Source organism: Rhinoraja longicauda, chromosome 5, assembly GCF_053455715.1.
Source record: "Rhinoraja longicauda isolate Sanriku21f chromosome 5, sRhiLon1.1, whole genome shotgun sequence".
In the NCBI taxonomy this organism is placed as follows: Eukaryota; Metazoa; Chordata; class Chondrichthyes; order Rajiformes; family Arhynchobatidae; genus Rhinoraja; species Rhinoraja longicauda.
In genome coordinates, this window is record NC_135957.1 from 66,346,833 (window position 1) to 66,374,009 (window position 27,177).

Below are 27,177 nucleotides of genomic sequence, written 5' to 3' on the forward strand. Positions count from 1 at the left end.
GTTACCCATTCCTTCTCTCCCGAGATGCTGCCTGACCCACTGAGTTACTCCAGCATTTTGTGTCTACCTTCAGGAGATGCTAAAATGCATTTTGCAGGTGGTACGGATGACACACTGCACTATTGGAGGGAGTGAATCTTTAGCAGGGTAAATAGATAAGTTGGCAATCTAGCAATGTCCATGGTAGGAATTGAGCTTCTTTAGTACTGTCTGGTTTTTGCCATTCAGCAGTGTGGTGTATTCCACAAAGTTCCGATTTAACATCTCAGAATCAGTGTAACCCCAAAAGAAGCCATATGACCCATCATGACTATGCCAGCTCTTATATATGGCCACTTGGTAACCACATTCATCCAATGGTTATTAGATTGTACCCAGTTATTTCTGTTTGAATCATTAATTTATTCCAAGTGTTGCATGCTTTGGATAGTCTTCTACTTTGTTCTTCGACTAATACTCCTTCTTCGGATTAACTGAAGGGGCACTCTTACACTTGTTTGCTTCATCTGTTCCTGACACACTGTTTATTTCCATCTATTGCTTTAAAGCTGCATTAACATGGATTGAGAAAGGTTGAGTAAAGCATGGGGAGACACAGAGTACCAAAGCACATAGCTTACACATAAACCATATAAAACACTGGTAAAGTCACAGATAGAATGTTGCATCCAATGCTGGCTGTACACCAGAGTGGTGGGGTGTGGCGTGAAACATTACGGCCACTTACAAGTTCAATACTAATTGTCTAGCTTGCATTGCATGCAGACATGGACTACCCCATTATCTGAGCAACAGTATCATTAGCAAACATATCTACTATCCTGAAGTAATTGAAGATGTTAGCCTAGCACAACACCCTACAGAACATCTACAATAAACCTCTGGGACTATGATTAATCTTCAACAACCAAAGTCAATGAGAACAATAAGGCTGTCTTCTTTTACATCAACTATCATCCCCTCCAGTGGAGTCTTTGCACCTTGATCCCCACCAACTCCAGTTTTACCAGTCAGATTTTTATATCATAGCAAAACATCAAGCCATCCATGAGCAGCTGCAACTACAAGCCCAATTTGAAGTATTACAAGCAACAGCCTACGAGCATTCCACTTTACAGTAATATTCAAAACTTTCTTAAATGCCATAATTGTCCCAACACGGCTATTTTTTGGAGAGTAAATCCTTATAATCCAAGTTCATACAGAGTTTAAACCTTGCCAATAAAATGTCTGATATTATGCACTGGTGGCCCAAATGACATCATTCAATGAAATACCTGTTTGGAGGTGGTTTTGGTTTTGGCATCTTGTTAAGGATTCCTGCCATTTCTTTTCGGTCATCAAAATTCTTCCATAGATCATACAGCTTCAGAATGACCCTGATTATTTCAAGAATCTGCCCACACAAATGATCCAGAATATTAAAATTAATTTTATAGAAAAACAAGTATATCTCATGTACTACAATTTTTTTAAAAACTTCCTTGATTATAGATGCAATAGACAATAGGTGCAAGAGTAGGCCATTCGGCCCTTCGAGCCAGCACCGCCATTCAATGTGATCATGGCTGATCATTCTCAATCAGTACCCCGTTCCTGCCTTCTCCCCATATCCCCTGACTCCGCTATCCTTAAGAGCTCTATCCAGCTCTCTCTTGAATGCATTCAGAGAATTGGCCTCCAATTCAATTTATCAATTGCCTTTGATAAGATGCCTCATGGTAGACTGATGCAGAAGATAAAGATGTACGCTATTCACGATGACTTGGTTGTATGGAATCGGAACTAAGTTAATCATAGAAGACAGAGTGTTGTGGTGGAAGGTAGATATTCTGGCTGGAAGTCTGCAACTAGTGGAGCTCTGCAAGGATCTGTGCTGGGCCCTCTGCTATATGTGAAAATTACCTAGATGTAAATGTAGATGGGTTGGCGAGTATGTTTCCTGACGACACCAAAAATGGAAGAGCTACAGACAGAGGAATGCTGTCAGAAGATACAGCGGGATATAGATCAACTGCAGAAATGGGCAGAGAAATGGCAGATGGAGTTTAACCTGAGCATGTGCAAGGTGTTCCACTTTGGGACGTTCAATGCAAGGAGAGAGTATACATTTAATGGCAAGACCCTTAACGGCATTGATGTGCAGAGGGATCGTGGCATCCAAGTTCATAGCTCACTAAAGGTGGCAACACAAGTAGATAGGTTGATAAAGAAGGCATATGGCATGCTTGCCTTCATTGCTCGGGGTCTTGAGTACAAAAGTCAGGAAGTCGTGATGCAGCTCTATAGGATTTTGGTTAGGGCGCATTTAAAATATTGCATGGGCCTCTGGTCGCCCCATTACAGGAAAGATGCAGAAGCTTTGGGGAAGGTGCAGAGGAGGTTTACCTGAATGCTGCCTGGATTTGAGGGTTTCAGCTACAGGCAGTGGTTGGATCGACTTGAATTGTTTTGCTCTTGAACATTGAGGGGAGATTTGATCGGTATATAAAATTATGAGAGGCATAGAAAGGGTAAACAGTCGGATCCTTTTACCACAGGGTGGAAATGTCCAACACTAGAGGGCATTGCTATAAGTGAGAGGGGGAAAGTTTAATGGAGATGTGCGGAGCAAGTTTTGTTTAAAAAGAGAGGGTGATAGGGACTCTGGCAGGGAGTGTAACGGAAGCAGATACGAAAGTGGTGTTTAGGAGGCTTTTTGGATAGGTACATGGAAATGCCCAGAATAGAGGAATATGGATCTTGTGCAGGCATACGAGATCAGTTCAGCTAGGCATCATGCTCAGCATAAACATTGTGGGCCGAAGGACCTGTTCCTGCGTTGTACTGTTCTATGTTCTAGAATTGCACAAAATACTCCGTGTGTTCTCACCAATAACCTGTACAGGCACCTCATAATGTGCCAACGTTTATACTCAATACCCTTCCCAACAAAGGAAAGCATGACAAAGGCCTTCTTCGCTACAATGTCCACTTGACTCGCCATTTTCGGAGAACGATGTACCTGTACTCGCACATCTCTCTGTTCTACAACACTCTGCAAGGCCCTACCATTTACTGTGCAAGTTCTGCCCAGGTTGATGTACCAAAGTACAACATATCACACTTCTCAGAGGTAAATTCCATATGTATTCCTTGGCCCTCCTTCCTTACTGATCTAGACCCTATTGTAAATGAAGATATCCTTCCTCACTGTCCACAATACCTCCAATTTTGGTGTCATCTGCAAATTTATTTATTTTAATTACATTGTTACATACACTAACAATTTGCAAGCCAAACCACAGTGGACACAGAATTGACTCGAGACATTCCATGGGTCACAAGCCTCCCATCAGAAAAACCGTTTACATCTACCACTGAGTTGCTCCAACATTTTATGTGTATCTTTGGTGTATGCCTGCATCTGCAGTTCCTTCCTCTAACGGCTGCGGCTCTCTGGCAGTCTGTTGTCTTTTTTTCTTTTTTTTTGTTTGTGTCGGTGTTGGGATGGTTTTTGTTTCTGTTTTTGGCTGTGTATGTGTGGTGGGGGTGTGTGGTGGGGGTGTGGGGTGGGGTGGGGGGGTGGGGCGGGGGGAAACCTTTATTTTATTAGGTCTCTTCCCCGGGGCGCGGCTCGGCTGCGGGCCTTAACATTGCCGGCGCAGCTCGGCTGCGGGACGTTTCAGTGCCCGGTGCGGCTCGGCTGCGGGCCTTAACATTGCCGGCGCAGCTCGGCTGCGGGACGTTTCAGTGCCCAGTGCGGCTCGGCTGCGGGCCTTAACATTGCCGGCGCAGCTCGGCCGCGGGACGTTTCAGTGCCCGGTGCGGCTCGGCCGCTGGACTTAACATCGCCCGGTGCGGCCGCGGGACGTTTCAGTGCCCGGTGCGGCTCGGCCGCGGGACGTTTCAGTGCCCGGTGCGGCTCGGCCGCTGGACTTAACATCGCCCGGTGTGGCCGCGGGACGTTTCAGTGCCCGGTGTGGCCGCGGGACGTTTCAGTGCCCGGTGCGGCTCGGCCGCGGGACATTTCAATGCCCGGTGCGGCTTGGCCGCTGGACTTAACATCGCCCGGTGTGGCCGCGGGACGTTTCAGTGCCCGGCGCGGCTTGGCCGCTGGACTTAACATCGTCAGCGCTGTTCGGCCGCGGGACGTTTCAGTGCCCGGTGCGGCTCGGCCGTTGGACTTAACATCGCCCGGTGTGGCCGCGGGACGTTTCGGTGCCCGGGGCGGCTCGGCCGGGGGGCCTTCCATCCCCTTGCGGGGGCTGTGCGTGTCGTTTGCCTCGGTTGGGGTCGAGCTGCCTGTCCGTGGGTGCGGGGGGAAGAGAGGGGAAGTTTTGTTGCCTCCATCACAGTGAGGGGGTGTTTGGAGTCACTGTGATGGATGTTTGTGTTGGGGTCGGGTGTCCTGTGTTCTTTTCTTTTTGCTGTATTTTGTGTGACTGCTGAAATTTCGCTCGGTGTTGTGCCGAGTGACAATAAAGTGTTGTTATGTTATGTTATGTTATGTTATGTTATCCACCCATTAGTTTCCTCCAAGCCAATTTTGAATCCAGTTGGGTAATTCACCTTTGATTCCATGTGATCTAACGTTCCTGACTAGACTACCATGTGGGATTTTGTTAAAGGCCTTGCTAAAACCCATAATAGACAACGTCCACCACCCTGCCCTCATAAACCACCATCAGATAAGCGAGACATGATTTCTCATGCACAGAGGCATGCTGACTATCTCTAATGACGGTAGATTCTGTCATTCAGAATCCCATCAACAATCTTTCCACCACTAATGTCAGGCTCGCCCCGTCTGTATTTCGCTGGTTTGTCCTTGCTGCCCATCTTATATAATAGTACACCAATAAATCTCATGGAGTCATTGACCCCAATTGAGAGACTTAGAACAATCATCAAATCCTTAATTGTGATCACTCATTGAAAAATTAGCATGCATCTTCTATAAGGTTTTCCTGAAGCTTAAGAGGATATTTTTCTAGCTTTTTTACAGATCACCATGTTTTCTGTTACATTCTTAAGGAAGTAAAATCCATGAGGTTATTCACTTTGGAAGTAAGAATAGAAAGGCAGATTATTATCTGAATGGTGTCAAGTTAGGAGGAGGGGGAGTTCAACGAGATCTGGGTGTCCTAGTGCATCAGTCAATGAAAGGAAGCATGCAGGTTCAGCAGGCAGTGAAGAAAGCCAATGGAATGTTGGCCTTCGTAACAAGAGGAGTTGAGTATAGGAGCAAAGAGGTCCTTCTACAGTTGTACCGGGCCCTGGTGAGACCGCACCTGGAGTACTGTGTGCAGTTTTGGTCTCCAAATTTGAGGAAGGATATTCTTGCTATGGAGGGCGTGCAGCGTAGGTTCACTAGGTTAATTCCCGGAATGGCGGGACTGTCATATGTTGAAAGGCTGGAGCGATTGGGCTTGTATACACTGGAATTTAGAAGGATGAGGGGGGATCTTATTGAAACATATAAGATAATTAGGGGATTGGACACATTAGAGGCAGATAACATGTTCCCAATGTTGGGGGAGTCCAGAACAAGGGGCCACAGTTTGAGAATAAGGGGTAGGCCATTTAGAACGGAGATGAGGAAGAACTTTTTCAGTCAGAGGGTGGTGAAGGTGTGGAATTCTCTGCCTCAGAAGGCAGTGGAGGCCAGTTCGTTGGATGCTTTCAAGAGAGAGCTGGATAGAGCTCTTAAGTATAGCGGAGTGAGGGGGTATGGGGAGAAGGCAGGAACGGGGTACTGATTGAGAGTGATCAGCCATGATCGCATTGAATGGCGGTGCTGGCTCGAAGGGCTGAATGGCCTACTCCTGCACCTATTGTCTATTGTCTATAATTAAACAACTGATGTAAATGTGCAAACTTCAATCATTACTTTTTTTTTTTTTGCTTTGCGTTTTTCAAATAATTCCTTTCAAAACTTGAAACTAATTTCAAAAAATTATAAACTAGTGCAAGCAATCAATTTGATTTCTGGGCAATCATCACCTTTTCCATATCCACAGAGAGTTCAGCAAACCACTGACGAGCATCTTTTTGCTGGACTACACATGCTACGTGTAAACAAGCTGCAATGAGAAGAACACAAGTTCAACTTACTAATTCTTACTTTACAGTATATTAATTTCTAACAAGTTATACTCTATAACAATAATGAAAACAACTATGCCAGCAGCATCTTCAACAAAGAATCAAAGAGCTGCATTTTCTCACAGGCCCCTATTAATCCTTCGTACAACAGTGAGTGAGCAAAAAAGGGTCTCAACCCGAAACGTCACCCATTCCATCTCTCCAGAGATGCTACCTGTCCCGCTGAGTTACTCCAGCATTTTGTGTCTACCTTCAATACCTATGACTATGTAGGTCTCAGAAACACTCCAAAAATGAAACCAAAATATCACCTAGAAATTTCAATAATCTTGATTATTCATTAATTACCCAAGTAAAATATGATAAATATTTCTACTTCATATAAAAATAAAAGATCCGGTAGGCAGCCAAATTAATGCTGTTAGTATTTTCACGTGGACAGTCTAATCGTTTGGCTGATAATGGAACATAATTAATTCATAGTGCCTTCAAAGAACCCAACAAAAAGGTCACACCCAAGATTATTTGGTTTGAAGGACACATTTGTGTGGGAAACAGCCACACATGCAAGAATTCGAGGAGATACAAGAGACTGCAGATGCTAGAATCTTGAGCAAAAAAAACAAAGTGGTGGAGGAACAGAGGGTTAGGCAGCATCTGTGGAGGGAAATGGACAGACAATGTTTTGGGTCAGGGGTCTTCTTCAGACTGATGAAGGATTCCAACAAAAGTTTTATCAAGTCTTTACAACCGAAGGTTGTTGAGCCATGCTAATGACCTGGATTTAGCACAAACTTTATTCCCAAGATGGAGTATAGAGGGCAATAATTTCTTCCAAATTTGCTTTTCTTTGTCTTCTAATATCAGTCCTTTGGAATCTAAATTTGCTGCATTGAGCTAATCCACAGAACTAACTGTTGAGCCTTCCTGAAGTGTCGTGGGCAGAACTCAACGAAACACCTGTGAAGGGAGATGCCCACTTTATAACCCCAATGATATACTGGCATCAATACACTTAGTTTTTATGTTAACATGTAGATAGCTTATTACTGAATATGTAGTTATTATCCTTGCTTGGGCTTGTTTTTCTTGGCTGTGCACTTATCCTGCTGTTATAGGATGTACTTTGTGGTTTTAACAGTAATTTTGTTCAGAGATACAGCCTGGAAACAGGCCCATCGTCCCACCGAGTCCACACTGCCAATCAATCACCTGTTCACACTAGTGTTATCCCACTTTCACACCTATTCCTTACACACTACGGACAATTTACAGAGGCCAATTAACCTACAAGCCTGCACATCTTTGAGATGTGGAGTAACCCATGTGGTCACAGGGGAAACATACAAACTCTACACTAACAGCACCCGAGGTCTCTTGAACCTTCAGATCCAAGAATCAGGTGGTCAGATCCAGAGATCGGTTCGATCACCTACTGACATTATATAGATTATGGAACCACAGGAACTGTGCGAATGCACAACATGATAAATTGTAGAAACCAGCATTCAGATCTTATCCTTTGCTTCATCAGGTATGTATTCATTTAACCTAAATGAATGATAGCTATTAAAAATTTTAATGATTGTAAAATATTTCCCTTTCTTTATCGTACTCATGATAAAATGAAAATATGTTGGTCATCTGTTTGAATACATTTCTGAATTAGCTACTCATTAACAGGTATAATTTAGTCTTTCAAAATAAATAATATTTAAGACTTAAAATTGAGGTGTTCAAAATAAACCTCCAAGTACATTATCAACCAAACCGATTATGAAATATGAAAATAATATGAAATATTAACACAAATTCAATCATGAATTGATTGTAAACGTAAGTAGCATTGATTCACAGGCTAGTACAATTCCAAAATGCTTGAAAGAATAACTTCAGATTTTACAGTGACAATCGACAAACTATATCTCAAGTCCAACAACTATATACTCACCTAAGGCGATCATGAATGGAGGATACATGAGGCAAAGGTCTGTCCTGTAGGTGTCATTCACTATCCTCCTGTGCAGATTAAGGCATGTAGTTTTAAAATTATATTTTTATGAATGAACCAAGTATTTATAAGTGATCTAACTCAGAAGTGGAATAGTGTTCTTTCCAAAAAGCCTAATTGTCTAAACTCAGTAGCATTTCTTGACCCTCCCAGCCTATTTGTTCCTGAAGTGACAGCTACATTATTAAAAGAGGCATGTTTATATTTATTTTTGGCTCAGTTGCTAGTAGTCTCACCTCCAGGACTGGCTCACATTATCTAGGTTGAGACTTCATTGCAGGACTGAGGGAGTGGGAGTGCTGCATTGCTACAGATGCCATCTTTCAGACGAGGCTCTGTCTGTCTGTTCAGGTGGCGTAAAAGATCCCACGGCACTTTTCCAAAGAACTTTTCCCAGTATCCTGCCGAACAGCCAACATCACTAAGTCAGATTAATTGGTCACTTATCCTGTCACTGTGTGCAAAATGGTTGTCACATTTCCATACTAGAAATATAATTTAATGGCCCTGAAGCACTAAGGGATATTGAGGACATGACAGGTACTATATAAATACAAATACTTTTTTCCATTCCACTGAATTCTGATAGATTTACTCATATCGAACAGAAAAATGATTAATGAGTGTTGAAAAATAAAACAGGTCATGCACAACTTCCAAGTAAAGAAGTTATAGAAACATAGAAAATAGGTGGAGTAGGCCATTTGGCCCTTCAAGCCAGCACCACCATTCAATATGATCGTGGCTGATCATCTAAAATCAGTACCCCGTTCCTGCCTTTTCCCCGTATCCCTTGATTTCGTTAGCCCTGAGAGCTAAATCTAACTGTCTCTTGAAAACATCCAGTGAATTGGGCTCTTCTGCCTTCTGTGGCAGAGAATTCCACAGATTCACAACTCTCTAGGTGAAAAGATTTTTCCTCATCTCAGCTCCAAATATATAACTGCACTACTATTCTTGATCTTTTTAAATGTATGTCTCAGGAAGTCTATAATGTTGATTTAGAAGCAATAACACTATTGAATTAAAAACAGTCCTACAATTAATGCATTTATTTAACAGAGAAGTATTGACAGCACGAGGCGCTACATAAATGCAGATATTATTTCTGAAGAAACTTGCTTTTGTTGGGAAAATGACCGTTTTACCAATAATAGGAAATGTTATATGTCGAATGAAATTAGCGTTTATCACAAAATATAATACAAATTGTCTTTATGTACAAACACAACACACAGAAAGGCAGCTGATTACGATATAATCTTACCATGCTAATGGTAGCAACATGTCTTCTTGTCCCATATCTTGTACATACTGTAGCAATGGTCTATAGGGATGGTATACTATCAGACAGCAATCCTTCATAAAGAATGCAAAATAGTATTAAATAGTTGACACAAGACTCCAAAATAGTCCCAAACAAACCCAGGTTAGATGATATGACAAATGTGTAAAATATCATCTTGCTACAGGGATCACAGCCTGAATCCAGTCTAAATAGATCTACCATGTTTGTTGCTATAAGGATATATACTGAATTATATCCGGCAATTTAGTATTCAGTGTGTACTTACAACTTTAAACTACTTTATTTGAAAGTGATTGGCACTGAAGTTGCATGCCCAAAATAGGAAAGTGATCTATTTCCAAAAGCTATCTTTTTTTTAAAAAAGACACAAGGAACTGCAGATGCTGGAATCTTGAGTAAAACACAAAGTAAATCAGCAGGTCAGGCAACATCTCGGAGGACATGTATAGGCTTCAGAGTCCTTGTAGTTGGTGATAGAAAATTGGAAAGGTGATGTCCCCTCCCTCCAATAGCCCTTCCTCTGGATTTACATTTCCCTCCTCTTTTCATTCTTATCTGACACCTTTTGGTTTCCTTTTCATCGCCAGCCTTTGTCCATCCATCTACCAATAAAACCTTCTCACCTGTATCCACCTATTACTTGTCAGGCTTTGTCCAGGCCCCACCTCTTTTCCAGATCTCTCCTCCGTACTAAAATTAGTCTAAGGAACGGGTCCCGAACCGAAACATAACCGAGATAACATCAACATCAACAGTTTGAGGTATTAATTTTTGTTGTAAATAAAATAAGACAAGAGCACTTACCATTAATTCTAACAAATAAAATTCACATTCTAATATCTGCAACAAAAAAACCCAGCAAATTAGCAAAGGATTTTTAAAAAGTCAAAATGTCTATAAATACATGCTTTTAAGTATTTTGATCGTTACTACCTGCCTGTAGATGGAGCATTTTGGAGAAAGGGTATCAAGCTGGCAATCCCCATTGTTAATCTTAAGAAACGGTAAGAAGCCAATGGGAAAGATCCTAATTGCAAAAGAGCCGTAAAGATTGGTCTGATGTGCAAGTGTGGGATTCCCATTTAAAGAAGTGATTGTAGAAACAAACGCAACAGAAGCAAGACTCAATATTATTGGGTTCACCGGGAAAGTCATCAGGTTGGTGGCATTGCTGGGAAACTTGCGGTTGAGTGACCATTTGGAGTCAATGAGGAGCTTATTGGAAGAGAAAGTTAAAACCGGACATCATGTGTGGACAACTGTGTCGTCTGTACTGGAAGGACATTGGTACCAAAGGGATTTTGAATTCCTTGTCCTTTGATACACAGCACAAACTACCTTTTATTAAGACACCAGAAGAATAAAAACCGGAATGGGAATGGGGGCAATGACTATCCTGAAATAGTTAAGTTATTACTACTAAAGACCACTGTGAAGATTTACCCTGTACTTTTGGAAATGAACCGCTGAAGAAATGTCATAAATGGTTCAAACCAACTGAATAAAAATGAAATTGAGGATTGCCAGGCAAAGCTTTCCTTATAAAAAGGCAAATGTCTTTGAAATGTAAAGATGCATAATATATATTTAAATAGTGTAAAAAGTAGAGAAAATTAAAAAAATATGGTGATAAAATCAGCATTACTTGAATGTTTCACAAGCACCTCAGATAAGTAGTCATGATCTGACATATACATCTTAAATTGCCAATCTCAAATTGCCCATGGTTAAATAATTAATTTTGTTGTATGCTTTATGAAGCCTAAGTGGTATGTAACAACATCCTATGATATTTTGGATGTGCTGAAACACACCCATACTGAGTCATAAGCCGAAGGTAAATTACTTTTAGTGCTGTTTTGACCGGATCACCATTACAGCATTGAGAAGGATTTAATGAGTAATTATAATCTATTAATTTAAAAAGACATAACGTTAATACTTACATGGTTCAATCTGTAGGGAAATTCCTTTGGAAACGCATATGAAAATCTCGTTTTCACTATATCATAACAGAAAGATTAAAACAATGTTTAAAATAATAACAGTGAAATAACTATGCAATGTGCTTGTTATTTAGTACAAGACCCAAAACGGAGACATATAAGAATCACCAAAATAGCAGGGATGAGGGTTGGGTGCAGTTCAAACTTCAGGGAACGAGGACAAAAACATTGATTAAAAAGGAAGTTGGGATAGAGGAGTAAACTTGCAGGTAATCTAAAAATTGCTGTGAAAGCCTCCGAAAGGAAAATCATGCTTAATAAATCCACTATGGTTTTGAAGAGTCTGTAGAAGGGTCCCAAGCCAAAACATTGCCTATACATTCCCTCCAGAGAGGCTACCTAACCCACCGAGTTACTGAGTTGCAAATATGCATCTTTGCGCTTGCAGAAATATTGGAATACGGATCATTTTCTGGAAATGTATCCCCTGTTTCCCCACCCTACCTCTATAAGATGGAGGTCGCCTGGAGAGTGCCTTCTGCCAATATACTGTTAAGTGCATAATGATAGATAACAGATTTTGTAGCTGGAAATTCAGAGGAAATACAAAAAAAGCTATTGTACTTACACACAGAGGTTGAAGCTGAAATCAAACGTGTGTTTGAGACCACACCAAATTCCTAAAACCAAAAGAATAGATTGTGACAGGAAGTTCTACACAAAATGACAATACATCATATTGATATTACATATGACAATGTACAGGATTGCATGCAAACATTTTTTTTCACTGCATCGTGGCATATGTGACAATAATAAACCAATACCAATAAATTGGATGGTTTGGTTTGACTTCTGTGCCTCAAAAATTAGAGTTGAAACACTTACAGATTATACTTTCAAGTACCCCTCTCAAATATGGTAGAAATTGTTACATTTACATAGCCGGAATAATCCATTATTCTGCTACATCGCAGCTCATCATATTAATGAGTGTTACTTGTAATTTATTGTGAGGATTTCATAGGCATATATTGGTTTGGTTCACGACAAAATGCCCAAATACTGCTGCAATTACATTACACTAATTATTCTTTCACAATAAATATTATTTATCCAAGAATATTCTAGTAAGTATTCTACATGATATCAGGAAATACCAAGGCATTTGTTTCAAATATAAATAACAACTGATTGATAAGCTTCACAGTTACGTTTGGCATAAGAGGAGGTTTGTTCATCTATGCAGGCAAGTGATGTACTGTGGAAGAGAATTCCTTATGTTCTCAAAGTAGGCTCTGCCAATACCATTTCAACAAATTGGAGAGATTTCTGTGCAAGAGATTCCGCGCTGACTGGTGATCAGCCGTAGACGAGTTCCATCCTACACACTAGGGACAATTAACAGAAGCCAATTCAACCAACAAACCCACATGTCTTTGAAATGTGGGAGGAAACAGGAGCACCTGGGGAAAACCCACTCAGTCGATCCGGCGTGACCTTTCACCGTCCGGCGCGGCCTGGAACGTGGCAACGACACCAGCCTGACCGCGGGAGAAGACGGCAGGGGAAGAGAAAAGACATTCTGGCCTTCCATCACAGTGAGGAGGGGACTGGAGGAGACTCACTGTGATGGATGTTTCTTTTTTTTTGGTGTTGGTTGGGGTTGTGTAATTTGCTTATTTTATTGCTTTTATTGTTGGACTGTGGGCGACTAAATTTCGTCCAAAACTTGTTTTTTGGATGACAAATAAAGATATCCAGTTACAGGGAGAACGTACAAACTCCATACAGACTCCATAGCCAGGATCGAACCCAGGTCTCTGGCGCTTCAAAGCACCACCTCTACTGCTGCGCCAATGTGCTGCCCATGACATTAGGAAAGCACATGTTTTAAATACCTGGGGTAAAACCCCTACTTTTTTTGGTTTACAATAAAGCCACCAAGCCACACATGACAACTGTAGCTTTGTTTGAGATCTCCAAAATGCTCCTCAATATAACTTATAATCCTGTCCCCATAATACTCATCTTACCTCTCTGACAATCCTGGATCGCACTGCGAAATGTGAAACATCTTGTTATCCGTGCACGCTTCACATTGCAAATGCACATTGGCTATTGTCGGTTTTCGTGATGTTGCAAATATGTATTTTATGATATCCTAACATTTTGAACTCCCATGCTACAAAAGGAATAGTAAAAAGGAATCTGCAAAAACCTCCCAATGAAGTATAGCCTACTCAATAAATCGTTCTACAACTAGTAATTCACATGATAATTGAATATTGATAAACCAAAACATAGTTAATATTTATTTAATAATAATAATAATTGAAATACCTCTACTTTTGACGCTAAAAATACACAAGTTGGAGCCATCAATACTGGATCTATACTCTTCAGCGAGTACCTGACGATAAAAAGATATCAGTAAACTTTTACTCAAAATATACCAAAGTTATATGTGCTTTAATGGATAAATCAACACTCTGTTGATGAAGCTTCTATAAATGACGAAAACATAGTATTTTCAAATATTCAAAATTAGATATTCTGATCTCTTCAACCCCTTTAGTAGATAATAAAAGAATGTCAAAACAGGTTTTGTGGTCATTGATTTATTTTGTTTTATACCTTGTCTGTACAATGGGGACTACATATAACAACAGTGACTGAACGGCAATACTATTTCATTGGTTGAGGTGTTCGGAAATGGCCTGAAGTCACATGAGCGCACCTTGCTTTTAATGTGATGTTCAAATGTTTACCCAGGAACAATTATATCTGAGGTTTGGAGCTGACCATAAAATAAATGATGATCATTGTAAATTAAAACAAAGATCATAATTTAAAATTAGTGGAATAATTTTTCATAAGTATAACAAAATCTTTTACAGAATGCAACTATAGAACAATACAATTGTTCATAAGTGTTTTCAATCAATTGGCAAGATCAGGCAATATGCAAAATAAAACTATAATCACAAATTTCAAACATGAGGCAATGACTTTATCTCTGTGCATAATGGACATTGTGGATGAATACGACTGAGTATATATTGATACATATATAACATATAACATATATATAACATATAACAACTACAGCACGGAAACAGGCCCGTTCGGCCCTTCCAGTCCACGCCAACCACTCTCCCTGACCCAGATACATAGCACCCACTACAACAAAGAGAGGCAATGAGAAGCAAGTTGATTAGTAAGGGTGTCGGGGGTTATGGGGAGAAGGCAGAAGAATTAGGATGAGAGTGAAAGATAGATCAGCCATGATTGAATTGCGGAGTAGACTTTATGGGCCGAATGTCCTAAATCTGCTCCTATAACTTATGAAGTTTAATTTAGGTGGAGTTCAGATTCACCAGCGCCAATCTAACTTATGCTTTTGATGTCGGTATACATTAATTGAACAGCAAGAAAACAAATGCAAGTCTGTTTTATTACATTTCCTATTTTATACCAAATGAATCCTATAAAATAAAACTAAATGGAAAAGTAATCTTACCTGGCATAGAATCTTTTGAAGTAGACCGTTGCAGTTGCAATAACCTGCTGCCTCAATTTGAGGTGTTCCCCGAGAGCTTGGATTACTATTGACGAAACAGGGAGAAATGTTTATTCACAATGGCGGATTACAAAATGGCGGCACTGCCCTAGCAGCTGCCGCTCACCTGCGGTCCATTTGTCTTTGTGTTTTTGTTGTTTTTTGTTGTCTTAATTGTAGTTGTGATGTGGTGTTTTTGTGTTTATGTACTATGTGTGTATGTGGGGGGGAGGGGGAAACTAACACTGTAAATTAGTGTGTCCCTTCCGAACGGAGACCCGACCTTTGTTTTCTGGGCCGTGTCTCCGTTCCTGCTGCGGCCTACCATCGGCCCAACTCCTGGAGCTGTCGGCCTCCAGGGCTCTGGTTCGCGGAGCCCGCGGATCGGACTTACCACCACCGGAGCCGGCCGTCTTCGGAGGCTGCGGGAGCAGCTGCGACTCGCCTTAGGTTCGGGCCGCGTGGATTCCGACATCGGGAGCTCCGGCAGCGGCAGCGTGTTCGCCCGCCCCGGATCGCGGGGCATGGGGCGCGGACATTTCACCGTCCGGCGCGGCCTAGGATGGCCGCGGGATATTTCTCTGCTGGGCGGGGGCTTCAATGTCGGGAGCCACGACCGCCCCGACGTGCAACAACAGCGGCAGCAGCGTGTTCGCCCGCCCCGGATCGGACTTTTCATCAGCGGAGCCGGCCGTTTACGGAGGCTGCGGGAGCGGCTGCGACGCAACGCGCCTTGGGCTTGGCCCGATGTGGACCGTCCGGCGCGGCCTGCAACCACAACAACCTGACTGCGGGCGAGGACAGCAGGAGAAGGGAAAGACATTGTGGCCTTCCATCACAGTGAGGAGAGAGAGGACTGGAGGAGACTCACTGTGATGGATGTTTCTTTGATGGATGTTTCTTTTTTGTGTGTTTTTGGGGTTGGGTGGTTTGAGTGCCTGTTTGATGCTTTTATTGTTGGACTGTGTTTTTGGGGGTTTTGGGGTGTGTGATTTGAATGCCTATTTAATGCTTTTATTGTTGGACTGTGTTTTGGGGGGTTTTTGGGGTTGGGTAATTTTGGGTGCCTGTTTAGTGCTTTTATTGTTGGACTGTGGGTGATTGAATTAACATTTTGTTCAAGATGGCCGCGCCGTTGTGTTTGGCTGCCTGCCACTGTATGTTTCTTTTTTTTTCCTGGTCAGATGTACAGCACTTTGGTCAACGTGGGTTGTTTTTAAATGTGCTATACAAATAAATTGACTTGACTTGACTTGACAATGTTTGCTCTGCCCTTTAGATATTTGCATAATGTATTAAATTTAAATTGATATTCACCCAGAGATATTAATCTTGAAACTATGATAATGGTTACAAGATGCACCATTTAAAGATTTTTATAACTACAATCCCCATTTGGCACAACTTAAAATTTTAAAATGTCCTCATAACTGTTGTGCTATATTTCAAAGTGTGGCATATACCGTAATTAGTTAATAAAGGCCAAGTTTGAATGTATTCTCCATAGAAATTGCCAAGTCATAGAGTTAAAGAGGGTACAACCTGTACATTTGCGTTTCACCTGAAACTCCAGGAGCTATCAAGTCCCCAGGAACTGATGGCCTGGCTCCTAGTGCCCCAAAGGAAGCAGTTACACAGATACAGCTTTGGCTGTAATTTACAAACTTCCCTGGATCCTGGAGAGCTCTTATGAGAATTGGAAAACTGAAAACAATTAGACTACTATTCAAGAGAACGAGATATAAAAAACAGGAAACAATAGGCCAATTAGTCTAACATCCATCATTTTGGGGAGGAAGCTAGAATCCATTATAAAGTAGATAATAGCAGGGCATTCAGAAAAAAAGCACAAGACAAAGGAAGTTGTCGTGGTTTTAAGACAAATAAGTTGCATCTAACAAATTTGCTGGACTTCTTTGAGGATGTAACATGCAGGCTGGATAAAGGAGAACCAGTAAATGTATTGTATTTGGATTTACAGATGGGGTTTGACACGATCCACTTAAAAGGTTATTGCAGCTGGTAAGAGTGCATGAGTTTAGGGGTAATATATTGGCATGAATAGTTTAGTTTAGTTTATTATTGTCACATGTACAGAGTACAGTGAAAGGCTTTCCAGTTGTGTGCTATCCAGTCAACGAAAAGATGATACATGATTACAATCAAGCCATTCACAGTGTACAGACAAAGGATAAAAGGTACAACATTTAGTGCAAGATAAAGTTTGTTTAAAGATTGTTCAAAGGTCTCCAATCAGGTAGAGGTAACGACTGCACTCTAGTTAGTGATAGGATGGTTCAGTTGCCGGATAACTGCTGGGAAGAAACTGTTCCTGAATCTGGAGGTATGCATTTCCAAACTTATGTAACTCTTGCCTGTTGGGAGAGGGGAGAAAAGGGAATGACCGGGGTGAGATTGGTCCTTGATTATGCCGGTGGTCTTGCCGAGGCAGCTTGAAGTGTAGATATAGTCAATGGAAGGGAGGTTGGTTCGTGTAATGGCCTGGGCTATGTCCGCAACTCTCTGCAATTTCTTGCGGTTTTGCATGAAGCTGTTCCCAAACCATGCTGCGATGCATCGCGATAAAATGCTTTCTTTGGAGCATCTGTAGAGGTTGGTGAGGGTTGTTGGCGACATGCCGATGCTGGTGGTGTTTATTCCTAAGAAGTTGAAGCTTTTGACCATCTTTACTTCAGCACCATCAATGTATACCAAGGTGTGTGTCCCGCTTCACTTCCTGAAGTCAGTCACAATCTCCTTTGTCTTGCTGACATTGAAGGAGAGGTTGTTGTCTTATGAGGTTCCCAATCTGCTTCCTGTACTCCGTCTCATTATTTGATATCCGGCCACTACGGTGTTGTCGTCTGCGAACTCGTAAATTAAGTTGGATTGGTATTTGGCTGCACAGTCATGAGTGTTTAAGGAATATGGTCGGGGGCCCAGAACACATAATAATATATTCCTTTATTTGTCCCACACCGGGGAAATTTCATCCTTGTGGGGCACCAGTGTTGGGGATTATCATAGAGGATGATTTGTCCCTCCCATCACTGATCGTGGTCTGTTGGTCTGGATATTCCAAGAGAAATCGGTGTGTTGGAATAAATGGGTCACTTTCACGTTGGCCAGGCAGCATCTCAGGAGAGAAGGAATGGGTGACGTTTCGGGTCGAGACCCTTCTTATATAGGACAAAGGAAGGATATAGGTGGATACAGGAAGACAGTGGGAGATCTGGGAAGGGGGAGGGGAAGAGAGGGACAGAGGAACTATCTAAAGTTGGAGAAGTCAATGTTCATACCGCTGGGCTGCAAGCTGCCCAAGCGAAATATGAGGTGCTGTTCCTCCAATTATATAGTGAGGCCCACCGGAAATTGGAAGAACAGCACCTCATATTTCGCTTGGGCAGCTTGCAGCCCAGCAGTATGAACATTAACTTCTCCAACTTTAGATAGTTCCTCTGTCCCTCTCTTCCCCTCCCCCTTCCCAGTTCTCCCTCTATCTACCCGTCTCCACCTATATCCTTCCTTTGTCTGGCCCCCCTGACATCAGTCTGAAGAAGGGTCTCGACCTGAAACGTCACCTATTCCTTCTCTCCTGAGATGCTGCCTGACCTGCTGAGTTACTCCAGCATTTTGTGAAATAAATACCTTCGATTTGTACCAGCATCTGCAGTTATTTTCTTACACTTTCACGTTGGCACTCAGCCACTAATGTGCTACAAAAATCAGTGCTGGGACCTCAACTACATCTGCATTGTATGATTTGGATTAAGGGACTGGGTACTGTAGCCATATTTTAATATGATGCAAAAATAGATGGGTTAGCAAGGTGTGAAGAGGACACAAAAAAATTATCTATATCCATTCACATTTAAATGAATGAGCAAGAAATTGACAGATGAAGAATAATTTGGATTAATGTGTCGTTTTCCACTTTGAACGGAAGAATGGAATTTGTTTTTTAAACAGAGTGGGATTACGGTAAAACGGGATCTGGAAATTCTAGTGCACAAAACACAAAAGGTTGCACGGGTGCAACAAGCAAATAGGAAAGTCATGGGCTTTATTGCAAAAAGTATAATAGAAAAGATGCTTTGAGGCAACTTTACAGGGCATTGGCAAGATTACATCCCAAGCAATGATCTCCATATTTAAGGGACATGCTGACATTAGAGACACGTTCATTAGGTTGACCTTTGAAATGATCTCTTTAATGAATAAAGAAAAGTTGAGTGGGGCCTATCTCTTTGGAATGGAGAAGATTGCGAGGGAATCTTATTGAAACGTAAGATTCGAGAAAGGTTGACAGGTTGAATGCCGAGAGGTTGCTTTCCCTGATGGCATTATGTAAAACAAGGGAGTGAGGTTTCAGAATATTAGGATACCCATTTCAAATGGAGATGGAGGTATTTCTTCTCACAGGGAATTGAGAGCCTTTGGAATACTCTTTCACCGTTGGCTGCAGAGGTAAAATGTAGAAAATATATATTCAACGCAGAGACTGGCAAACATTTGAACTAAAAGGGAGGTGAGAGGTGTGGGGAAAGGATAGGAAAGTGGGGTTGTGACCAAGATTGGAAAACATGAGACAAGGTAAAATGTTCACTGTTTTACCAAAGTAAATTTCATTGCAAAGAAAATAATATATTTTTCATAATAATTGCTAAAAATACTGGTAAACAGCATTACCATTTGCAAAGAATATTTGCAATTTCCAATATTCTTCTTCAGCCAGAAATTTCAAGTCTTTCTGTCGCTCTTTCATCACATCTTGCTTGTCAAGAATCCACTGTAAGCTGACACAGAACAAGCAAATTAGGTGAAATTGTATTGCTCAGTACAAAAAATAAAATTAACTTCTAATTTTATTGGCATTGAAAGAATTGCTACATCTGCTAAACCTTTGTAATAGGTTGAAAAATCAAAACGCTGCTCATGCCATAAATGTGAATCAAAACAATAGATGATTGAAAATAGCAGGTCGGGCAGCATCTATAAATTTAGAAATATTTTGCAGTTCACTCTTCATCAATCAATGGCTGGCTGTAAGGCATTTGTGGGCATTCTGAAGAAGGATCTTTAACCCAAAACGTTATCTGCTTCTCCTTCCACAGAAGCTGCCAGAAATGCTGAAAGTTTCCAATGCTTTCTACTTTTATTTTTCTAATTGCCTTAAAATGTTTTACAGAAGAAAAATTGAGTCCCAGAATCAATTCTGACTTCCAGTGCTGTCTATGTGGAGTGCGCACATTCTCCCTATGACTGCAAACCTTTCTTCCTGCAGCACTGGTTTCCTCCCACATCCCCAAGACGTTGGGTTAATAAGTTAGCAGACCTCTGTAAATTACCCCCAGTGAGCATGTCATTAATAAATCTGGAGGGAGTTAATGCGAATGCGGGGAGAATAAATGGGATTAATGCAAATGACTGCCTGATGGTTGATTCTGCAAATGACTTCTATGGGCTAAAGGATCTGTTTCCCTGCTGTACGACTCCATAATGCCACAACTTAAACAGATAGAATATCAATTTTACAATATTAACATTGTGTGTTCTCTACTTTATCAAGAACTTCTCCAAACTCTGAGCCGCAGGGTTCAATTCGTATCACTCTTGTCCAAATCTGAAATTTCTGCTTTCAATTTCCACTCCGATGATTTAAAAACCTAGGCTGAGTTTTAAGAATGTCAAGACAGTCAAATAAAAGAAGAGATATTTTGCACGAGACAATAAACTTTCCACTCTCCCAACTTGACCCAAAAAATTAATTCCCTGTCACCATTTAGAAGAACAGCAAGGACAATAACCCCCAGCGTCCTGACCAACATTTGGCTGACAATTAACATTATCAAAATTATATCATCTATTAATTATCATATTGCTTTTTCTGTAAGAGTAATGGTACAAATTTACCACCATATCTTGCACACTTCCAGAATGTTTAATTAATGCAATGCTCTTTGGCACACCTAAGGCAGGATCAGACTTTGTAAATACGCCATTTTCTTTTATTGTCGCACCCTACTGATCAACGGCCAGCAGATTCCTATTTTCCTTGCATCGTTATAACTTGCACTCATTCTTAACTATTCGTGCCTCCTTATCTCATTAATTACATTCCCCAAGACCACGAAAAGCCCTGGAAAAATGCAACCCTTTATTTCTCTCATGGTGATACGGAATCATAGAAATTTCACAACTAGCTCTTTAAAGCTCGCCTGCATCACCGCACCTCACTTGTGAAGTCATTGACAACAGTATTTCCAAGATGCTGTCTGTTCCGCTGAATTTCTCCTGCATTTTGTGTCTGCCTTCCATTTAAACCAGCATCTGCAGTTCTTTCCTACACCATTCATTATAATAATCTGCCTTCCTGTTCTTGCCACCAAAGAGGATAACCTCACATTTTTCCACATTATTCTGCATCTGCCATGCTTCTGCCCACTCACCCAACCTATCCAAGTCATCCTGCAGCCTCATAGCATCCTCATCACAGCTCACACTGCCACCCAGCTTTGTGTCATCCGCAAACTTGGATGTCACATTTAATTCCCTCATCTAAATCGTTAATGTATATATTGTAAATAACTGGATCCCAGCACGGAGCCTTGCGGCACCCCACTAGTCACTGCCATTCTGTTAATTCCTACACTTTGCTTCCTGTCTGCCAACCAGTTCTCTATCCATGTCAATAACCTGCTCCCAATACCATGTGTTCTGATTTTGCACACTAATCTCTTGTGTGGGACCTTTTCAAAGGCTTTTTGAAAGTCCAGATACACCACTTCCACTGGCTCTCCCTTATCCATTCTACTTGTTACATCCTCAAAAAATTCCAGAAAATTAGTCAAGCATGATTCGCCCTTCTTAAATCCATGCTGACTTTGACTGATCCTGTCACTGCTTTACAAATGCACTGCTACAACATCTTTAATAATCGGCTCAAGCAGCTTCCCCACTACCGTTGTAAGGCTAACTGGTCTCTAATTCCCGTTTTCTTTCTCCCTCCTTTCTTAAAAAGTGGTGTTACATTGGCTACCCTCCAGTCCACAGGAACTGATCTAGAGCCGAGAGAACATTGCAAAATGATCACCAAGTACACAAATACAGAAGCATGACTGCAAATTATCATAGGGGCAACAAAATATATTTTAACTTCAAAGCATATCTCCAGAAGCATGACTGCAAATTATCTCCTTGTTCCAAATAAGTGCATAATACTAATTATGATCATTTAAACTTAAAACAAAATAAAAGCACAACAAATGTGTGGATGTCACTGAAAAGTAGATCCTTCAAGATGGTCTTGCCGATTGTTTTTGTGCCTTGATATCAGGATTAAGACCATAATGCCACCAATTATCCATATGATCCCTACTGTAAAATTTGGTTAAGATAATTTTAATTTTCAAAATTAAACTGAGTTTCAGAATAATTATGTAATTGTACATGTTATAAAAAGGTCTTGAAGTTTCTAAATGCCATATCACAGCCCAAATTATGGTAAGAATCAACTGTTGTTGGGGGATCTTATTGAGGGGGGATCTTATTGAAGCATATAAGATAATTAGGGGATTGGACACATTAGAGGCAGGAAACATGTTCCCAATGTTGGGGGAGTCCAGAACAAGGGGCCACAATTTAAGAATAAGTGGTAGGCCATTTAGAACGGAGATGAGGAAGAACTTTTTCAGTCAGAGAGTGGTGAAGGTGTGGAATTCTCTGCCTCAGAAGGCAGTGGAGGCCAGTTCGTTGGATGCTTTCAAGAGAGAGCTGGATAGAGCTCTTAAGGATAGCGGAGTGAGGGGGTATGAGGAAAAGGCAGGAACGGGGTACTGATTGAGAGTGATCAGCCATGATCGCATTGAATGGCGGTGCTGGCTCGAAGGGCTGAATGGCCTACTCCTGCACCTATTGTCTATTGTTTATTGTCTATTGTCATGCGCACTAAGCTTTTCCTTACTTTACTAAAACCACCCCAATTACACAGTTAGCCTTTTTGGATTTAAACAGTCCAAATGATTCCAATGTTAATTCAGTCCAATACATATCTTAGAATCATTGAAAATGTATGACACAAAAGGCCATTTACATGATTGTACTGGTGGGAGTCAGAAAGGAACTAACCAGCCTTATCCCACTCGCCACAATAGAATAATACTTTAAAGTTGCCAAAACAGAAAGGCCATTATTGAATCAGCATTTTGCAACAATAATATTAGGGTGGAGCAAAGGTGCAGCCCAGATTGGATCAAGATGGTACCAAAGACAGACACAAAATGCTGGAGTAACTCACCGGCTCAGGCAGCATCTCTGGATAAAAAGGATGGGTGACATTTTGGGAAAGGGATCCTGATCTGAAACGTCACCTATCTTTTTTTTCCCCCAGAGATGCCACCTGACCCACTGCAGCACTTTGTGTCTATCTTTGGTATTAACCAGCATCTGCAATTCTTTGTTTCTAAGATGGTACTAAGTCTGGAACCATCTAGTTAATCGGGTAATAACAACATTGATTCAGAATTGTGCCGAGTATTTATATTGTAAAACAATTCAGTGAATGGTATAAATAGTGTTGGGATCCACACAGTGAACACTTTCTAATACCCCGGTGGCAAGAGAATTGCACAGTTAATATGGTGGTGTCTACAATGGATGAGCCGAGGCCAGGTGTGAGAGTTAATGACCCTTTCATTGCGCACAGGCGCAGGGATCATCCACTGTATCCCCTCTCTGTCTCGACTGGGTGGGCAAGAATGAACTAGGTGTATAAGCAAGCCAGCTCTCAACCAAGCTGGGTGCAGGACTCGCCTTTCAAACCCCCTCCTCATGCCCTGTGAAGTTGTAGGGCTCACCCACTGAAGCACCTCCTCATCTCCAGGTCAGGTGGGTGAGATGGGCCACATTTAATGATAAACCCCCTCCTTGTGCTGGCTTGAGGATTAGTGAACCCTCTCCTGGCATGGGAGTGAGGGGGGGTCAGTAAACCCCTTCCTGATGCCAGTGTGAGGAGGGAATCAGTGAACCCGTTCTTAGTGCTGGTGTGAGGTCCCGTGAAACCAATTCCTGCTGCCAGCGTGGTGATGTGACTCCCCTCCCTCTGTGCCAGTGTAGGGATGTGACTCCCCTCCCTCTGTGCCAGTGCGGGGATGTGACTCCCCTCCATCTGTGCCAGTGTAGGGATGTGTCTCCCCTCCCTCTGTGCCAGTGTAGGGATGTGACTCCCCTCCCTCTGTGCCAGTGCGGGGATGTGACTACCCTCCCTCTGTGCCAGTGTAGGGATGTGTCTCCCCTCCCTCTGTGCCAGTGTGGGGATGTGACTCCCTTCCCTTTGTGCCAGTGCAGGGATCAGTGAACCTGCTCCCAATGCCAGGGTGAGGAAGGATCAGTGAACCCTCTCCTGCTTTGAGGGACAATCAGTGAACCTTTTCCTTATTCCGCTGTGAGGTGTGGGGGGGGGGGGGATCAGTAAAACCCTCTCAGGATCAGTGAACCCCCTTCCTGGTGCCGGTGTAATGGAGGATTAGTGGACCTTCTCCTGGTGCCAATGTGAGGACCAGTGAACCCCCTCATGGTGTGAGGGAGGACCAGTGAACCCTCTCATGGTGTGAGGACCAGTGAACCCCCTTGTGGTGTGAGGGAGGACCTGTGAACCCCCTCATGCTGTGAGGGAAGACCAGTGAACCCCCTCATACTGTGAGGGAGGACCAGTGAACCCCCTCATGGTGTGAGGGAAGACCAGTGAACCCCCTCATGGTGTGAGGGAAGACCAGTGAACCCCCCCGTAGTGTGAGGGAGGACCAGTGAACCCCCTCATGCTGTGAGGAAAGACCAGTGAACCCCCTCATGGTGTGAGGGAGGGTCAGTGGCAGTGAACCCCCTCATGCTGTGAGGACCAGTGAACCCCCTCATGGTGTGAGGGAGGATCATTGAACCCCCTCATGGTGTGAGGACCTGTGAACCGCCTCATCGTGTGAGGGAGGTCAGTGAACCCCCTCATGCTGTGAGGGAAGTCCAGTGAACCCCATCATGCTGTGAGGACCAGTGAACCCCCTCATGCTGTGAGGACCAGTGAACCCCCTCACGGTGTGAGAGAGGTCCAGTGAACCCCCTCATGGTGTGAGGGAGGACCAGTGAATCCCCTCTTTGTGGAGCTGTGAGGGAGGACCAGTGAACCCTCTCATAGTGTGAGGGAGGTCCAGTGAACCCCCTCATGCTGTGAGGACCAGTGAACCCCCTCATACTGTGAGGGAAGACCAGTGAACCCCCTCATGGTGAGGGAGGACCAGTGAACCCTCTCTTTGTGCAGCTGTGATCATCCAGGGATTATCCAGGCAGTGGATGAACCCCCTCATACTGTGAGGGAAGACCAGTGAACCCCCTCATGCTGTGAGGGAGGACCAGTGAACCCTCTCTTTGTGCAGCTGTGAGGACCAGTGAACCCCCTCATGGTGTGAGGGAGGACCAGTGAACCCCCTCATGGTGTGAGGGGGGACCAGTGAACCCCCTCATGGTGTGAGGACCAGTGAACCCCCTCATGCTGCGAGGACCAGTGAACCCCCTCATGCTGTGAGGGAGGACCAGTGAACCCCCTCATGCTGTGAGGACCAGTGAACCCCCTGATGGTGTGAGGGAGGACCAGTGAACCCCCTCTTTGTGCAGCTGTGAGGACCAGTGAACCCCCTCATGGTGTGAGTGTGGACCAGTGAACCCCCTGATGGTGTGAGGGAAGACCAGTGTGAGGGACCAGTGAACCCCCTCATGGTGTGAGGGAGGACCAGTGAACCCCCTCATGTTGTGAGGGAGGAGCAGTGAACCCTCTCTTTGTGCAGCTGTGAGGGAGGACCAGTGAACCCCCTCATGGTGTGAGGGAGGAGCAGTGAACCCTCTCTTTGTGCAGCGGTGAGGGAGGACCAGTGAACCCCCTCATGGTGTGAGGGAGAACCAGTGAACCCCCTCTTTGTGCAGCTGTGAGGGAGGACCAGTGAACCCCCTGAAGGTGTGAGGGGGGACCAGTGAACCCCCTCATGGTGTGAGGGAGGAGCAGTGAACCCTCTCTTTGTGCAGCTGTGAGGGAGGACCAGTGAACCCCCTGATGGTGTGAGGGGGGACCAGTGAACCCCCTCATGGTGTGAGGGAGGAGCAGTGAACCCTCTCTTTGTGCAGCTGTGAGGGAGGACCAGTGAACCCCCTCATGGTGTGAGGGAGGACCAGTGAACCCCCTCATGCTGTGAGGACCAGTGAACCCCCTCATGGTGTGAGGGAGGACCAGTGAACCCCCTCTTTGTGCAGCTGTGAGGGAGGACCAGTGAACCCCCTGATGGTGTGAGGGGGGACCAGTGAACCTCCTCATGGTGTGAGGGGGGACCAGTGAACCCCCTCATGGTGTGAGGGAGGACCAGTGAACCCCCTCTTTGTGCAGCTGTGAGGGAGGACCAGTGAACCCCCTCATGGTGTGAGGGAGGACCAGTGAACCCCCTGATGGTGTGAGGGGGGACCAGTGAACCCCCTCATGGTGTGAGGGAGGACCAGTGAACCCCCTCATGGTGTGAGGGGGGACCAGTGAACCCCCTCATGGTGTGAGGGAGGACCAGTGAACCCCCTGATGGTGTGAGGGAGGACCAGTGAACCCCCTCATGGTGTGAGGGAGGACCAGTGAACCCCCTGATGGTGTGAGGGAGGACCAGTGAACCCCCTCATGGTGTGAGGGAGGACCAGTGAACCCCCTGATGGTGTGAGGGAGGACCAGTGAACCCCCTGAAGCCCAGTGACCCCACTCCTTGTGTTGTGTTGTGTTGTGTGGTGGACGGGCCTCCTAGGCCGCGGCTCGGATCAAGCACTCACTAATGCGAGCTCTGCCAGAAGTTGCCCGCCATCCCGTCGCTCGCCGTCGCTCCTCTGCCTCTGCCTCTGCCTCTGCCCCTCCGCCGGCTTAACCGATGTGTTGTAAACCCGGCTCTTCCAGCCTGGCTTTTTCTGCAACCTCCAAATGATTCCGCCAAGGAACCCGGGGTCACGCTGAAAGTGTCCGGGTATAAACCTTCCGGGCGGCTTTGCAGAGCGGACCTCCTTTCACCAGCTTGTCCCTGCGGCAAAGCTGCAGACTTTTACCCCCCAAAATCATTCCCAGCTCTGAAAGGTGCAATTGCATATTTGGTATTTGATTAAATGACGCCGTTTAAACACGAATAAATTCATCTATATAGTATAAGAAAATAACTGCAGATGCTGGTACAAATCGATTTATTCACAAAATGTTGGA

The 27,177-nt window shown here is 43.4% G+C and overlaps 1 protein-coding gene across 4 annotated transcripts in view; it reads right to left on the reverse strand.

Moving 5' to 3' along the window:
* ccnc (cyclin C) overlaps positions 1–26,940 on the reverse strand; it is a 30,299-nt gene extending 3,359 nt beyond the window's left edge. For 2 of the 4 annotated variants that reach the window (XM_078399701.1, XM_078399702.1), the window contains exons 1-11: positions 26,760–26,939; positions 19,605–19,711; positions 14,877–14,961; positions 13,697–13,766; positions 11,982–12,033; positions 11,354–11,409; positions 10,212–10,247; positions 9,366–9,457; positions 8,039–8,106; positions 5,986–6,065; positions 1,278–1,396 (exon numbers count right to left, since the gene is read on the reverse strand). In XM_078399701.1, coding sequence (XP_078255827.1) covers positions 1,278–1,396; positions 5,986–6,065; positions 8,039–8,106; positions 9,366–9,457; positions 10,212–10,247; positions 11,354–11,409; positions 11,982–12,033; positions 13,697–13,766; positions 14,877–14,961; positions 19,605–19,711; positions 26,760–26,791 — 797 coding nt within the window. In that variant the 5' untranslated portion in view covers positions 26,792–26,939. Of the gene's footprint in view, positions 1–1,277; positions 1,397–5,985; positions 6,066–8,038; positions 8,107–9,365; positions 9,458–10,211; positions 10,248–11,353; positions 11,410–11,981; positions 12,034–13,696; positions 13,767–14,876; positions 14,962–19,604; positions 19,712–26,759 lie in introns of all 4 variants that reach the window. The other 2 variants (XM_078399704.1, XM_078399703.1) reach the window with 2 other exon arrangements.
* Positions 26,941–27,177: the final 237 nt, after the last annotated feature.